The 15,924-nt window shown below is 50.0% G+C and overlaps 1 protein-coding gene across 2 annotated transcripts in view; it reads left to right on the forward strand.

Annotated features, from left to right (window-relative positions):
• Positions 1-2,432: 2,432 nt before the first annotated feature.
• Positions 2,433-15,924, forward strand: part of Alpk3 (alpha kinase 3) — a 41,784-nt gene continuing 28,292 nt past the window's right edge. For both annotated transcript variants that reach the window (XM_038314236.1, XM_038314237.1), the window contains exons 1-3: positions 2,433-2,575; positions 8,418-8,456; positions 12,432-12,553. In XM_038314236.1, the coding sequence (XP_038170164.1) occupies positions 2,433-2,575; positions 8,418-8,456; positions 12,432-12,553 (304 nt within the window). The remainder of the gene's footprint in view (positions 2,576-8,417; positions 8,457-12,431; positions 12,554-15,924) is intronic.

Consider the following 15,924-nt stretch of genomic DNA (forward strand, 5'->3'; position numbering starts at 1 on the left):
AAATGTATTTATCTTTATTTCATGTGCATTGGAGTTTTGCCTGCATGCATGTCTGTCTGTATGAGGGTGTTGGGTTCCCTTGAACTGGAGTTACAGACAGTTATGAGCTGCCATGTGGGTGCTGGGAATTGAACCTGGGTCCTCTGGAAGAGCAGTCAGTGCTCTTAGCTGCTGAGCCATCTCTCCAGCCCCAGAGATTATTTTTTCAATGAATTACATTTCTAATTTTATGTTTATTGGTGTTTTGTCTGCGTGTGTGTATGTGCACTAAGCTCATGCCTGGTACTCATGGAGTCCAGAAGAGAGGGCATCAGATTCCTTGGAACTAGAGTTGTAGATGGCTGTGAGCCACTGTGTGGGTGCTGGGAAGTGAACCTGGGTCCTCTGGAAGAACAGTCAAAGCCCTTAACTGCTGAATCATTTCTCCAGCCCTCTTGCCAGATTTCTGAAACCCTCCTGTGGCAGGAGGTGCACCCCCACAGCTTTTGCCTTTGGCTCCTCCAATTTCTTGTTCCTTGTTTGTTTCCCCTTGAAAGCCTTGTCTCTGATCCATCCCCTGGCCCACTGTCTCTCTTCACCCTGACAGACACCTGCTGCTGCCCCATCCCAGGCCCATCTGAAGCCTGGGCTTTTCCACCTTTTTGTTGTTGTTTTTAAGACACAGTTTCACATTTTAGTTTAGGCTATCCTGGAACTCACTGTATAGCCGAGTGATTCATGGCAGTCCTCCAAGTGCTGAGATGACAGACATGGGCCACCACACCCAACTTCACGGGGTCATGTGTGGAAGAGTTAGAGGAGGAAAACGTGAGTGGATGCCAAGCTCCAAAAACTGGATTCAGGTTGTTCCTTGATTTGTCACTGGAATCTAGGAGAGATAGACCTTTTCTTCATCCTCCTCGCCCTCCTTGTGTGTGTGTGTGTGTGTGTGTGTGTGTGTGTGTGTGTGTGTGTGTGTGTGTGAACATGGGTGCCCGAGGAGGCAAGCTGCATCCAGGCAGCTCTGAGCTGCCTGATGTGGGTTCTGGGAATTGAACTTGGGTCCTCTGCAAGAGCAAAGCATCCTCTTAAACACCGAGCTGTCTCTCCACTCTGACCTCTCTGTCTTCCTCTCCCAGGGAAGTGTCTGTGTGTCCTCTGTACACCTTGGTGCACAAGTGTATGCACATGCAGCTCACACACTAAATAAACTGCAATACTTTTTTTTTAAGGATGTTTTGGGGCTGGAGAGATGGCTCAGTGGTTAAGAACACTGGCTGCTCTTCCAGAAGAGCTGGGGTCAATTCCTAGCACCCATATGGCATCTCACAGCTGTCTGTAACTCCAGTTCTAGGGGATCTAACACCCTCACACCAATGCATATAAAATAAAATTAAATAAATTTAAAAAATAATCTTGGTAAATCAGGAATGATTGCACACACCTATAGTCCCAGCACTAGCCTTGAAGCCAGGGCTGAGAGAGACAATAAAAGAATATTTTGAAGACCTTTAATTGGCACAGGTTGGGTCTGTGGTCAGGAGATCACCGGGAATGGTCTGGCTGAGTCAGACTCCGGTGGGCTGAGGCCAGAAGAGGAGAAAGATAGTCGCCAGACTGTGGGGGGAAGGCCATTTCCAAACAGTGGGGTAGGAATCCAACCAGAAAGCAGAGGGATTGCACTGGTCACTCCCACTTTCTGTCACTTAGAGCAGGCTGTTTCTAGGTGCAGGGATGTGGAAGGAACAGATAAATCCACTGAAGGAACAGATAAATCCACTGAAAGAACAGATAAATCGCTCCCAAAAAGTAAGCACCCGGTTTAGGCAGCGCTTAGCAGCTTGTTCTGGAAATGCTGAAGAATGTAATCATTTTTCTAGGCGTTAGGACTTGGCCCATTTCCCCCTTCCGATCTTAGGAAATTAAGCCTGCAGGGATGGAAGAGGTTGGGTTATTCTCGAAGCCTTTGTTGAGACGCTAACATACGCTAGATACTGGTAGCGGTTCTGGGAAGACACTGAATGTGTACCCAGGAATCTTGGGCTCCTTTGGACAGAGGGGGGTCCGCGATAGAGGTGACAGAGTTTGTCTAAGTGTTGGCCTAAAGGCTGCTGGCCAGGTGGAGGTGGTGGGGCCCTTTCAGGATCTCTCTCAAACTCCCCTTTCCTTGAGCCTCTTTGCTGCCCTCTTTCTTTTTACAGGCTTCTTTGAAAACGGGAAGGGAGCCAGAAAAAGGTTGTGGGGAGACCGGGGTTCTAGGCACCCTTTCTTTCTGCTTCAGGGCTGGCATTCGCAGCGCTTCTCTGCAGGCCTCCCTGGCCCTAGGGTCAGGCTGAGGAGCCGCGCTGGTCCGGGGGAGGGACAGCAGCAGGTGACAGCAGCCTTGGGCTATAAATAGGGGCGCGCGTCAGCGTCGGGCAGGAGCCGGGGCTGGAGGCAGGGGCAGCGGTGCCATGGGGTCGCGGAGGGCCGTGGGCCGGGGCTGGGGCCTGGGTGGACGGGCAGGGGCGGGTGGCGATGGCGAAGACGACGGGCCGGTGTGGACGCCCGGCCCGACTAGTCGCAGCTATCTGCTCAGCGTGCGGCCGGAGACTAGGTGAGTCGCCTGGGCCCTGGGTCGCCGAGGGCCCGATCTGCCCCTTGGGTGGTGGCCGGGTGTGGCCAGGCTCTCAGAAGCGCCCCAAACTCTGGAGGCCTGGGGCGAGGCCCGTGCCCTCGAGCTTTCTCAACTCGAAGGCCCTGAGGTCTGGGGACAGAACCAGGCCACAGAAGGGACCCTCATGATACTCTTTTTGACCCCTTGAGATCCCTTGTGCCTCAAATGTGCTGCCCAAAAGAGAATTTGAGGAGATTTTACAGGGGCCTAAAGGCCTTTTCACCTCCCTCACCCCCACACCGGGCTACTCCCAGGGCTGAATTCCACAGTTACTGATAAGGAGATCCAGAGTGGCTGAAATTCCTCTGCTTCACAGGAGGGGAAGCTGCTGGTGGGTGGGTGCTGGGGGAACCAGTGAAGGCTGTTTAGCTTAGCGTGAGAGCCAGACAGCGGTGGGATAACTCAAGTTCCTCCTTCGGGCCCAGGACTTTGGCCTTCCAGCACTGTACTGTGTCTAGCTGAGAGGAAGGGGTGCCAGGAGGTGGCGGTGGCCCTGTCTGGGAAACCAGGGAGGGATCTAGGCTTGAAGCTCCGAAGGAGTCAATCGCTCTTGCCCAGTCTCAAGACCGGTGGGGGGTTGAGGTGCCTCAGGAGGGGTGGGGCTGATTGAGCTCTTCATTGGCCTTCTTGGAGTTAAAGAAGTTGGAAGACTTTGTTTTAGGAGCTATGTTATTCCTAGATACAAGGACACACAGACAATAGGCAAGTTTCTGCAAAGACTCTCAAAGATGCAGACACTCAAAAAAAAAAAAAAAAAAAAAAAAGGGGGCATTGCCCCCACAGACAAACTTCCTGCCCTCTGTGGGCAGCCCAGCTTCCCTCGACTCTTGAGTCCATTTTCCAAAGGGAAATGGGACAGTGGTGGCGCTTGGAATAGGCGTTACTCCTTACCACAGAGTTTGGTTTGTGTGTTGTGCAGAAGTTGCTTCTCTGAGCCACTGCTGTTAGGCGTTTGCTCCCAAAAGCAAACAAAAAAGGGCACCAATGACATTCAGGAAAAGCCCTGGGTGCTTCCTCTTGGATGGGCTGAGTCCTATTGACCTTGGAGTTGGAAAAGTTCAACTGTAACCGGAACCTGTTTCTGCATAAAACTCTGCAAACGGTGTCACATGTTTGGGGCAGGGCTGAGGGCTGGTGTTAGTGACCCAGTCAGACTCAGACAGGCTTCTGGGCTGCTGGGGGGTTGTGGTGGGGCACCCTTTCCCCAGTTATTGGCTCTGTGGAACATTGCATTGAAACATGGACATTTATTGTAGTCCTTAGTGAAGCCACCTCCCTAGTGAGTGCCCCACGTTTATCTCCCATGTCGCGGTGACTTATCTGGGCATTGCTGCTTTCTGTGTCTGGCTTTTGTCAATACCAGTGGAAGAAGGAGAAGAAGATGTAGCAGGGGAGGAAGGGAAGAAAGGATGGTTTGAAAGCCGGGCAGAGCGGAGGGGGTTCAGGATCTGGGCTCCTAGGAACAAGGCTGGAGGCTTGGGCACGGGGCTGTTTCCTGGCAGAGCTTGTGTTAGACAGTTTTATAGTGTGCCAGGCGGAGGGCTGGAAGTAAGAAAGGCTTGTCTGGCTTGAGTCCTCGGACCTTAATGGCGATGCTGTTAGCAGGGCTGTTCTTGTTGGGTATTTGAAGGCTCCGGACAGGAGCAGCGGGAGAGGGGCTTTTCTAGCCTTGGACTTGGGACACTTTAGCCTGTACTTTTTCACCTTCTGCCAACTGGCTGCAGACGACCCTCCCGCCCCCATCCCCCATGGGTCCTGACAAGAGCAGCCAGGTTTTTTTAGCTTCTGGAAGAGCTCATTGGAAGAAGAAAAAGAAAAAGAAAAAAGATTGTGAAGGGGGCTGAACTGGGGTGGGTGGAGGGACAGTTCCCAGGGCTGTGGGAAGGTCTGACTTCTGTTGGAGGAATCTGTGCGCTCTGCTGCCCCTCAGATGACTGCCTGTGGGGGTGGAGGGAGCCCAAGAAACAAAGAGAAAAGGGGTCGCTTGAGGACCGCTAGCTGCATTCATCTCCAGCCCAGCTGAGCCCTGACCATGCCTGGGTCCTGGCTGAGAGGCAAGTTCTGCCCTCACTCAGTTTGGATCCAGAATATTCCGGGTCCGCCTTTCTGTAGATCTGCTGCAGGGCTTTTGTTTTGTTTCTTTGTTTTTTGAATATTTTTGAGACAAGAGTTTTTCTGTGTAGCGCTGGCTGTCCTGGAACTCATCCTGTAGACCAGGCTGGCCTCGAACTCACAGAGATCTTCCTGCCTCTGCTTCCAGAGGGTTGGGATTAGTCTCACGTCAGTTCAAGGTTATTTTACCGCTCACTGAGGTCAGAAGAAGATAGTCCCGGTCGGCTGTCCTGTCTGATAGCCAATCTCTGCTCATCCTCTAGGAAGGTAGGATGCGGATTGGCTGGAGTACTTTAAAGAATTGGAGTGGAGAGTAAACAGTAAGGACTGACTGACTTTTGTGTGGTACTCAGAAGTTCTCAAGCCCCTGGCCTCTTGTTTTGTGAAGGCCCTGATCCTGGTGGCCTCGTAGGAGCAGAAGGGCTCTAATATCTCTACAGATCATTTCGAAACAACCTCTGCCGCCCCTCTTGGGTAAGGCAGGTTGTCTAGAGTGTTAGGGAAACTAAGGCATTGGTCTAGAATTTTCAAGAGGCCTTCTATGTCTCATAATAGATGAGAAGCAGAGCCATGGGAGGCCCCCAGCGTCCATGCGAGCCCTAGTTCTTCCAGGTTTGTTTGCCCCTTTATGAGGAGAAGAACTTTGCTTTCTGGGCCCCGAATTCCTATTTTGCAAAGGGAGCATGACAAGAACTCTAAGGTCCTTCAGCTCCAACATTAGATGTCCCTGACCCTTCCTGCCCCCCACCCCCAGAAACTCCTCTGCTAGGATTAGCCAATCAGCTAGGCCCCAACAGATCTTCTGCATTTTGAGGACCAGGTTCTTCTGGTCTGATTAACATGTAAGGTAAGGGGCTGGAGAGATGGCTCAGCAGTTAAGAGAACTTACCGCTTTTCCAGAAAACACAGGATTTGGTTCCCACGATCCAAGCTGGGCCACCCACAACTGTCACGGCAGCTCATGGGATCCGATGCCATCTTCTGGCCTCTGATGGCATCCATACACATCCACACATCCTCCTCACCCCATACACACAATTAAAAACAATATAAATCAGGCTGGCGCGAATACTCAGCAGTTAAGAGCGTCCTCTGCTCTTTCAGAGGATCTAGTCTCGGTTCCCGGAACTAACCCTGGGCAGCTCACCACCACCTGTAACTCAGGCTCTAGGGGATCTGATGCCGCTGCCCTCATAGGGCACTGGGACTCTCACAGACACACACATGTGCAGACAGTTTTAAAATAATAAAAATAAAACCTTAAAAAAGAAAAATCTTCACAAGCACACATGTAAGGTGAGGCGGAGAGACAATGGGGCCAGGAAACAAAACTTCACAAACAGCCCGAGAGGCCTGGGGAGGACACACTGTCTCTTGCCCACGTGGAGGTGGAACCTGTCATTTTCCGTTGTAAATTAGAAAAACTGGCCCAATGCCTCCTCCTAGGGAGGAGGTCCAGGCTCAAGGGGAAACCTCTCAACCCCAAGGAGACAGACAAAGGCAGTTCGCGGTCGGGAAAGGATAGGGTTGCCAGTGCCCACGCAGCCTCCAGAGGAGTTTTAAGACTCTCAGCAAAGGCACCTGCGGTGTGTACCCTTTGCCTGACTCTTCTGAAGCAGCTGCCTGGGGGGAGAGGGCAGGACCCTTCCTCCTGGAAATGCTTCCCTTTCCTCCTCCTCCACCTCCTTCTCCTCTCGTAAGAACAGCCATGATGACCCATCGTACACCTCGCACTACCTGAAGAGCCACAGAAGCTACAAAAAGACCTGCGAAATGGCTGTGTGGACGGGGCTTAGCCGAGCAGAAGGAAGGAGAGAAGTGGAGGTCTTGGCTGTGGCCATGAATGGAGGGCCTTGGCTGCTGTAGAACCTGAGTGTTGGAAGGGACTGTAAGAAGTCCGGAGAGGGGCTGGAGAGATGGCTCAGAGGTTAAGAGCACTGCTTGCTCTTCCAAAGGTCCTGAGTTCAATTCCCAGCAACCACATGGTGGCTCACAACCATCTGTAATGAGATCTGGTGCTCTCTTCTGGCCTACAGGCAGGCAAATCACTGTATAGTTAATAAATAACTAAATCTTAAAAAAAAAAAGAAGTCCGGAGAGAGGCTGGGCACCTTTAATCCCAGCACTCGGGAGACAGAGGCAGGTGGATCTCTGTGAGTTCGAGGCCAGCTCTGCTCTACAAGATCTAGTTCCAGGAAAGGCTCCAAAGCTACAGAAAAGCTGAGAGAGGGCTGGAGAGATGGCTCAGAGGTTAAGAGCATTGCCTGCTCTTCCAAAGGTCCTTAGTTCAATTCCCAGCAACCACATGGTGGCTCACAATCATCTGTAATGAGATCTGGTGCTCTCTTCTGGCCTACAGGCATACACACAGACAGAATATTGTATACATAATAAATAAATAAATATTAAAAAAAAAACCCAAGAGAGCCTTAACTGTTGGCATGAGTTGAGTCCGGACAGGCGGTAGGTTTAATGCAGTATTTTCTACACAGCAGTGTGTGAAGTCACGTATGATGGCGTATGCCTGTAATTCTAGTACTTGGGAGGCTGAGGATCACTATGAATTCAAAACCACTTTTGGCTACCCAGGAAGTTTGAAGCCAGCCTGGGTGGGTTACATCAGACCTCGTCCCCCCCAAAATCAACCAAACAAGCAAACAGGGTAACAAAACCAAACTCAAACAACAGCCTGTGAGAGGATCAGGAGATAAAGGGGGCGGGGAGCTGTTGAGTGTGGAATCGCCAGGAAACAGATCAAAGCACAGCCAGGCTAGAGTGTTAGAGTAAAGGACAAGGAAGAGTTCAACAGTTTGGAAGGATGCTGGTGGCATCCAAATAACCCAGGTGCCAGGAAAGAGAAGGGCGGGTTATCAAGAGATGGAAATGAGCTTCCCTGAGTGCCCCTGAGCAGCCTTAGTGCACCATAAAGAAGGGTGAAGTGAAGGGGTGTGTAATTGGGGGGACGGCCCTTGCCACCTCCCAAAGATGCCAAAGAGGTCAAAGTCAGCTCAACACTAAAGGACTGGTGCTTCACTGCATTATGGGCCTCACTCCCCAACGGAGAATGAAGCCCTCTTCTGTGACTCTAAAGAGGACGTGATGCTGGACCGAGGGAGCTGGGTGTCTCTAGCTCCTGCCGAATTAACTGCTTTGTCTTCCTCCTCTTTGCTCTCCCAGCTGGTTTGCCTTGCTCTTTAACCATACTTTAACATATTAATGGTGGGCGTTCTCCAAGCCACCTGTCTCCTCCAATCCTGCGTGGGGATTTCCAGGAATGAGGCCGCTCTCCCTCAAAGGCAAGGCCTGAAGCAGCAGCTACCCACAGGCTGGTAGGCTTGGGCGGGGGGAACAGGCATAGGCCTCCCTCTGGGGAAAGAGACTTATGTCCGAAGTACACCTTTCTCCCAAAGCACAATCCCCAGGGACCTCCATCCTGCCTGATTTCCTGGACTCAGCTGCACTTAATGAGCTCTTGGTTTCAGACACATTGCTGTCCAGTGGTGAGGCCGCTTGCTGCTAACGGGAGTGGCCAACTAAGACAGCTGGTTCCTTTTAATAGAAAAGCCTCTGGGCTTCAGATGGTGGCTGATTAATACTTTGGGACTGTTGTTGATTTTACCCCCTCTCCTTGCTTTTGGGCCTAATGATTCCGTTTACTGTTTTTGCTTAGCTTATCAAGCAACCGGTTGTCTCACCCCAGCTCTGGAAGGTAAACGCACACTGCATTACATTCTCCGACTGCTTTTGAGAGGCCTCGAGAGGCCGCAGGGTGACTGCTTGTCCACTAACCAGGCTGCATGGGATGATGGGGAGGGTGAAAGAGGGTACTCACCTGGGCATGGGTCTTACAGGGACCAGAAGTGATGTTTGCATGGACCTGGACTCAGGAGCAAAGATGTGGGGAAAAGCTGCTGAGATGCTTGCACTGATAGCCTTTGGAACAGACACCGCTGGGGACACGCGAGCAGCCACCAGCCACAGGAGCCACATGATGCCTTATCCATCTTCCTGTAATAGTGGCCCTGCTTTTTACAGTTTTTTTTTTCCCTGCCATCCTGTAACTTCACCTGCTACCTTTTCTTCCTTTGAATTTTCCTTCCCATTGACTCAGCCCCACCCTCAGAGACTCAGAACTCTGTGAGATCAAAGAAGACCACCGTACTGTCCTGTGTATCCTCTGACTGGAGCCAGCTCAGCACCTGAGCAAGTCTGTGGTCAAGGCTTGCGGGCTGCAAAGCTGCCCTTTCATCTGCCAGCTTGGGGACAGCTCCCTAGTGCTGGCTGAACGGACTGTTTCCATCAGAGTGGGACTGTTTCCTGGCTACCTCTCACCTCCTGGGCCCCATCCCAGACTGGGAGGTCTGGGCAGAGTTATCCATAGGGTTTTTTGTTGTTGTTGTTATCATTTATTTTTTGTTTTTGTTTTTTCACACAGAGGAAGATTTTTGACTAGCCAACTGATTTCTGTTCATCATGTCTTCAGGCCCGATTAGTTAATTCTTAGGGTATGCTTGGTCCTTGATGGGAATGAACACCAAGGAAACTTTGGTCTGGGAGGAAGTGAGGGGAGCCCAGGTGATACAGAATGATGTGTGGAAGTGCCACGAGAGAGGACCTGGGGATGTTCAGAGGGAGGGCAATAGCACACCCAAGGCAGGGTTAGGTTCCTTTGAACATCATGGAAACCTTGATTCTGGGATTCTCCAAGATTCTTAGGAGCCCATGATACCATTAAAAAACCAAGGAAATCAGGCAGTGGTGGTGCATGCCTTTAATCAGGAGGCAGAAACAGGCAGGTCTCTGTGAGTTCAAGGCCAGCCTGGTCTACAAGAGCTAGTTCCGGGACAGGCTACAAAGCTACAGAGAAACTCAAAAATCAAAATCAAAAACAAACAAAAAATACATAAAAAAATCATGGAGTTGGACGAACTTGGAAGTGGTTGGAAAGACCATTACCAGATGTGTGTGTATTTCCTGGTTTCTTGGGTGCCTGGATAGGATAACCAGGAGTCTAGCCCACCAGAGTGGAGGACAGGGACAGAAAGCTGTGGCAACCAGAAGCTGTATGATGGTCACCAGAACACAGAAGTGTTGAGTGACTTCCCCTGTCCCAGTTTGGTCTATATAAAAAGTCCCAGGTCAGTCAGAGCTATGCACCGAGACACTGTCTCAACAAACAAACCAAAAATTCCCAGAGAATAGGACAGAGTAGAAAGATGCCTCAGCAGGCAGGGCACTTCCTTGTTGCTCAGTCTCTAGAACCCACGCAAAAGTGGAAGGGAAAAGAAGTGCAAGCTGTGCTCTGAACGCCATGTGTCTGCAGTGGTGCATTTGGGCCCCAATCGCATGTGCACGTGTACACGCAAGTGCACACACAAATGTATGCATATTCATGCACACGTACAAACAAACATGCAAACATACGTGTATGCACACACATATGCGCACACAAACACAAATATGCACACACAAACACATATGCACACACACACAGTTTCTGTCTCTCATTCCTCCATTCTTTCTTTCACACTCTCTCTCTCTCTCTCTCTCTCTCTCTATATATATATATATATATATATATATATATATATCACAAAGGAGATACATAAATTTAATAAGATAGAACCTCAAGTCTGCTCCAAACAACAAGCAAAAGCCAAAAACAAGTTATGTAATGCAACGAGGATTAACAGCAGTTGGGGCTATATTTGGCATAGAACTTTCTAGAAAGTCCAAGTCAGAAGTTGCTATTATATGATAGGAACAAGAAACATTTTCAGATAGGGTGCAGTGGTGCACGTCTCTAATCCCAGCACTTGGGAGACAGAGGCAGGGGGATCTCTGAGAGTTTGAGGCCAGCCTGGTTTACATATTGAGTTCCAGGACAGCCAGGATCACATAAAAAAAAAAATCCTGTCTTAAAAAGGAAGAAGAAGAAGAGAAAGAGGAGGAGGAAAAAGAAAGGGAAAAAATATTTGAGACATTTTCTGGGTCGTCAATCACAGCTACTTGGAAGGCTGAAACAGGTCAATCACAAGTTCTAGACTACATAGCAACACGTTGTCTGGAAAAAGAAACCTTTCCAGACATTGTATTCTAAGTGTTCAGGGACTTGAAGCCTAGGCCCCACAAGGGTCTCTATTTCTGAATGACTTAAAGGGGAAGGAATGGTGCTAGTTCTATTCGACAATCGATTACTCAGTGAGAGGATGCTGCCGGATGCTGCCGGATGCTGCTGGATGCTGCCGGATGCACCTTGCAGGCTTGGTTCAGTGTTCAGGTGGATGAGAGGGAGATCCCCATCCTGGGTGGGCATTAGAGGGAAGGCTCCTGCTAGCTCTCCAATGCCTGCATGTTTGCATTCCTAGACACCTTCAATCCAGAAGTCTTACGTGATTCAAAACACTTCTGGGGATTCAAACTTTCTCGTAGAACTCAAGTGCAGAGTAATGTTTACGGAAAAGACACGTTGAACATGGAGCCTTCTCCCAGCAGAGTATGTAGGGTTACCCCCTCTGCATCCCACACACTCCCACTTATACCTATTAAACAGTCACGGGCAGGTGAATATGGCTCTTGGGGTCAACACCTTCCTCTGAGGTCCAGAGAAAGGCAACTTGGCATGACCTGCCTTTCCCTATGGTTCCTTCTGCTTCAGTTGACTTTCTCCTTCACGGTCCCCCCACTGCTGCTCACAAAGGGTGTGTGCCCAGAGAGGGGAGGAGGGCTGGGCACAGCTTGTGCACCACACAACCTGGCTATGTGGTTGAGCTGCACGCCTGGGAATGCACTGTCTTTGCTGGCCCATGAAAGGGTTTGGCACCAAAGTTTGCTTCCTGCGCCCAGGAGGGAGTGACTGTGAGCCCTGAGGATTGTTGGTGAGTTTGGGGTAGACGTTATAAGACTACAGATTCTGCAAGAGGGACTTTGTCACAGGGGAACCAAGAGTTCTGGCTTGTCCAGGAGTCAGTTTGTGGCTTGGTGGTCCTATACAGCCACCAGCCTTGCTTCAGCACGTGGTGTCCCTAAGAGGAGCAGAGGAGCCATGGCTAGCTTGCTAGTACCACCCCATAGCTCTGTGTGGCATCAAAATTCATCTGATGGCCCATAAAATAGAGTCCCCTTAAGGGCCAAGGCTGCTGGCATTGCCGGCTCATTCTTCACCTACCATGGCCTGCACTCACAAATGCTGGTGCTTTCTTTTGAACCCGAGCTCTGGGATATACATAGTTCCATGCCTTCAGGATCTCTGAATCCTTGAGGGCTGGCTGGCTTTTCCCTCTTTGGCATGCTGTGCTATGCTAGACTTGACATATCTACGTGTGTATCTCTCCCACATACCAATCCCTGAAGAGGAAAATGGAGGGTGAAGCCCTATCATCCCCCAGTAAGGATTTGATGGGGATATGGAGGATGGCAGTCTGCTGTGCTCAGGAGCCTGGTCTGTTGTCAGCCTCTTGCCTATTGTAATGGCCCTGGGTCGAGATCACATTCAATCTCTTAGTACCCGCCCCCAACCTGGCCAGGAAGCCCAGATGCTCTTGAGTAAAGACTTGCTCAGGTCCGCCCAGGATTTTTGGCCGCAGGATATCTGCCAAACATGGTAAGGCTTACACTTGGGCAAGGCAAGGCCGGAAGATAGTCTGTAGGGAGGGCTTCTCTAATTGGCTTTTGTTTTTTCTAGGAGCACTTTCTGCTCCATCATTGCCCAGCTCACAGAAGAGACCCAGCCTCTATTTGAGACCACACTCAAGTCCCGGGCTGTGTCCGAAGACAGTGACGTCAGGTTCACCTGCATTGTCACAGGTAATGAAGCTATTGATGCGGCCCCTGCCAGGGTTCCTGCATGGAGCAGGGTCCCAGGAGGATGGAATGGGCATGGAGGGGGGTGTAGGTTGTACGTACCAAACTGAGTGCACTGACTTTAGTTCCCCCCTCCCCTGGTTAAACGCTGTGTGTGGGCTGGTCACTGTGTTTTCTTCTGGAACCGTGTGTGTGTGTGTGTGTGTGTGTGTGTGTGTGTATGTGTGTGTATGTGTGTGTGGGTGTGGGTGTGTATAGAATGTGGCTCAGTTGGTCAGGTGGTAGAGTGCTCACTAGCGTACATGAAGCCCTAGGTTTTACCCTTGGCACCACATGAATCTGGAACAGTAGTTTGTGCCTGTAATCCCAGCACTTGGGAGGACAAGAAGGGCAGATTTTTAAAGTCATTCTCAACTACATAATGAGTTTGAGATCAGGGTAGGCTACATGGGACCCTGTCCCCAGAAGATAGTAAAGGCAACAAACCCCCAACTGTGCTCAGCCAAGTTTCTTCTTCTTCAAGTATATTCACGGTTGGTGATTGATCTTTGAAGCCATCCATTGAACAGCCCCCTTGGGGTACCTAGCCGGAGAGACAGTAAATCATAGTTATTACAACCATAGACCCTGGAGGCAAACTGCCTGGCTTGGAATCCCGACTCAGCCTTCCCAGGATATGGTGCTGGGCAGGTTGCTATTAAGCGGCACAGCATTGTGAGCCTGGGGGAGTTAATATCTGCCTAGCCACTGGACTAGCATTCGGCACACCGTGAGTACACACAAGTGTTGGGAATCAAGACTCTTCACTTTCTGCTGAGTTTCCTGCGGGTTTTAAATAGGACGCCCAGTGGTGCACCGTGGAAGCCCCGGTTAAGAGTGCTGGGATCCTGGCTCCAGGCATTGTTCCTTTCCCGCGCCTCCCGGTACAGCTTCCCTCTGCTCCATCCTGACCTGTCTCAAGGCCTACAGGATATTACTGGCAGCTGTGCTCACCATTTCTAAGGGCCCAGACTCACACACCTCCAAGACAGCTCCCCCACCCCCTTTCTTTTGTTTTCCTTCAGTTAGTCAAGGGCTTGGGTGGTTTCCAGCTGTCACATTTCCAGATCTTGGGGGTGGATTTGTTTAGCCCAGCCAGCTAAACAGCTTCTTTGGGATTGATTTTTTCATGGGTAGTTGTCCCATTGACCAGGACTGTCCACATTTGCTAGAGAGACACCCACTGTCCCTCCCCTGTAGCCTTTATCTTTGTATGACGTGGTGTGTTGCAATTGAATTCTTCCAAACCCTGTGAAGTAAGCGCTATTGTTAGCCCAGCTTTGCAAAGGACGAAGTTAGAAGAGGCTAGGTGAGCCATGCAAGTCATGAGGAGCTAGCTGCTTTGCCTTGTGCATTGCCCTTGACCGAGTCTCTGCGGCACTGCCCGTGCTCGAGTCTTTGCCTCACTGCCCGTGCCCGCGACTCTGCGGCACTGCCCGCGTCTCTGCGGCACTGCCCGTGCTCGAGTCTTTGCCTCACTGCCCGTGCCCGCGACTCTGCGGCACTGCCCGCGCCCGAGTCTCTGCGGCACTCTGTGATACTGCAGCTGCAATGGTTCCTTAGAAACTAACCTCCCACTGGGCTGTGGTGGCACACACCTTTAATCTCAGCATCTAGGAGGCAGAGGCAGGTGGATCTCTGTGAGTTCAAAGCCAGCCTGGTTTATAAAGTAAGTTCTAGGAGATAGCCAGGGCTGTTACACAGAGAAATCCTATCTTAAAAAACAAACAAACAAAAAAAAAAGAAGAGAAGAAAAATAACCTCACTCTATATGTTCTTATATGCCGCTTTCTGTAGAGCGTCTTTAATTCTATTTGGAGAAAATCGGGAACTGGGATGTAGTTCAGTTGGTAGAGCGCATGCCCGGCATGCTGAGCCTGTGGAGTTGTCCTGCAGCTCTGTGTAAATCAATGGTGGGCTTTCCTGTGATCCCAGCACTCTGCAGGGGAGGCAGGAGGATCGTGGGTTCAAGGTCATCTTCTGTTACACAGCCAGTTTTAAGCCACCTTGGCATGCATGACACCTGTCTCAAAGAAAATTAAATTTTATTGTATCAAATCAATACATGTACATATTCTAAGGTTTCAAATTATACTAAAAGGTATTTATCAAAATACAGTCATTTATCCCTTCCACCAATCTGTCTTCCCAGAACCCGGGATTGTAGGTATGAGCTACCGTGTCTGTTTGTTGCTGTTGCTGCTTTTTAAGACAGGGTCTCACTAAGTATCTCCAGCTGGCCCAGAATCTCTATATAGACCAGATGGTCTTGAGTTCACAGAGATCTGCCCGTCTCTGCCTCCCGAGCGGTGGGATTAAAGGCGGGCGCCACCACACTCAGCAGGTTCTTGTTTATTTGGCTTTGTTTTAGGACAGGGTCTTAACTGTGGTCTAGACTGGCATCAAACTGGATTCTTGTTGCCCCGGCCTCCTGAGTGCTGGGATTACAGGTGTGTGTGCACAAGGCCCAGAATTCTGGTTTTAAACCAAATTCTGGTTTAAAAGCCCTTTTAACCTTCCTTTCCTTTAGTTCTCCATTTCTACGGCTTCTAAACTCAGGGTTTGGCTCTCTTGAGTGTGCTTGCCTATCTACTTCCTGTTTACAAAGGTTTTAGCTCTCATTTCTCTTCTTGCCTGTTCTCCCCATGTATGTGTTCGTGTGTGTGTGTGTGTGTGTGTGTGTGTGTGTGTGTGTGTGTGTATGTATGTGCATGAGTGCATTTGCATGTGGGTTCCTGCTCCTTTGAATGTTTATCCTGCTACCTAGAAGACCCTGCTGCTTTGCCTGGCCAATTCCTCAGCAAGAGCAGGCACCAAGGGTGTCATGGCTTCTCAGAATCAATGTGGACTTCCCAGACACCAGTTTGGTGTACAGAATCATGGGACATCTTATTGAGTGCTCCCAATTTTCTCATGAGAGTATGTCTTTTCTTCAAGCCCAATCCAAAGGAGCAATTAAAAAAGTATTATTAGTGTGTATGTGTGTGTGTGTGTGTGTGTGTGTGTGTGAGAGAGAGAGAGAGAGAGAGAGAGAGAGAGAGAGAGAGAGAGAGAGAGAGAGAGAGAGAGGTGTTTGAGCATACATACCAAAACACACATGTGGAGGTCGGCCTGTAGGAGTTAGTTCTCTCCTTCCATTCTGGAATCCAGGTGCTGAGCTCAGGTCACTAGGCTCACATAGCAAGTGTTTTAAAAAACACTGAGCCCAAAGGAATAATTTTTAAAAACATACATGTTATTTTAGTGTGTGTTTGTCAGACATGGTAGGAAGAACCTTTATCAATTAATTGTCTCATTGAGCTCACAGAGATCCACCTGTCTCTGTCTCTCGAGAG

This window comes from Arvicola amphibius, chromosome 12 (genome assembly GCF_903992535.2).
Source record: "Arvicola amphibius chromosome 12, mArvAmp1.2, whole genome shotgun sequence".
NCBI classification, from domain to species: Eukaryota; Metazoa; Chordata; class Mammalia; order Rodentia; family Cricetidae; genus Arvicola; species Arvicola amphibius.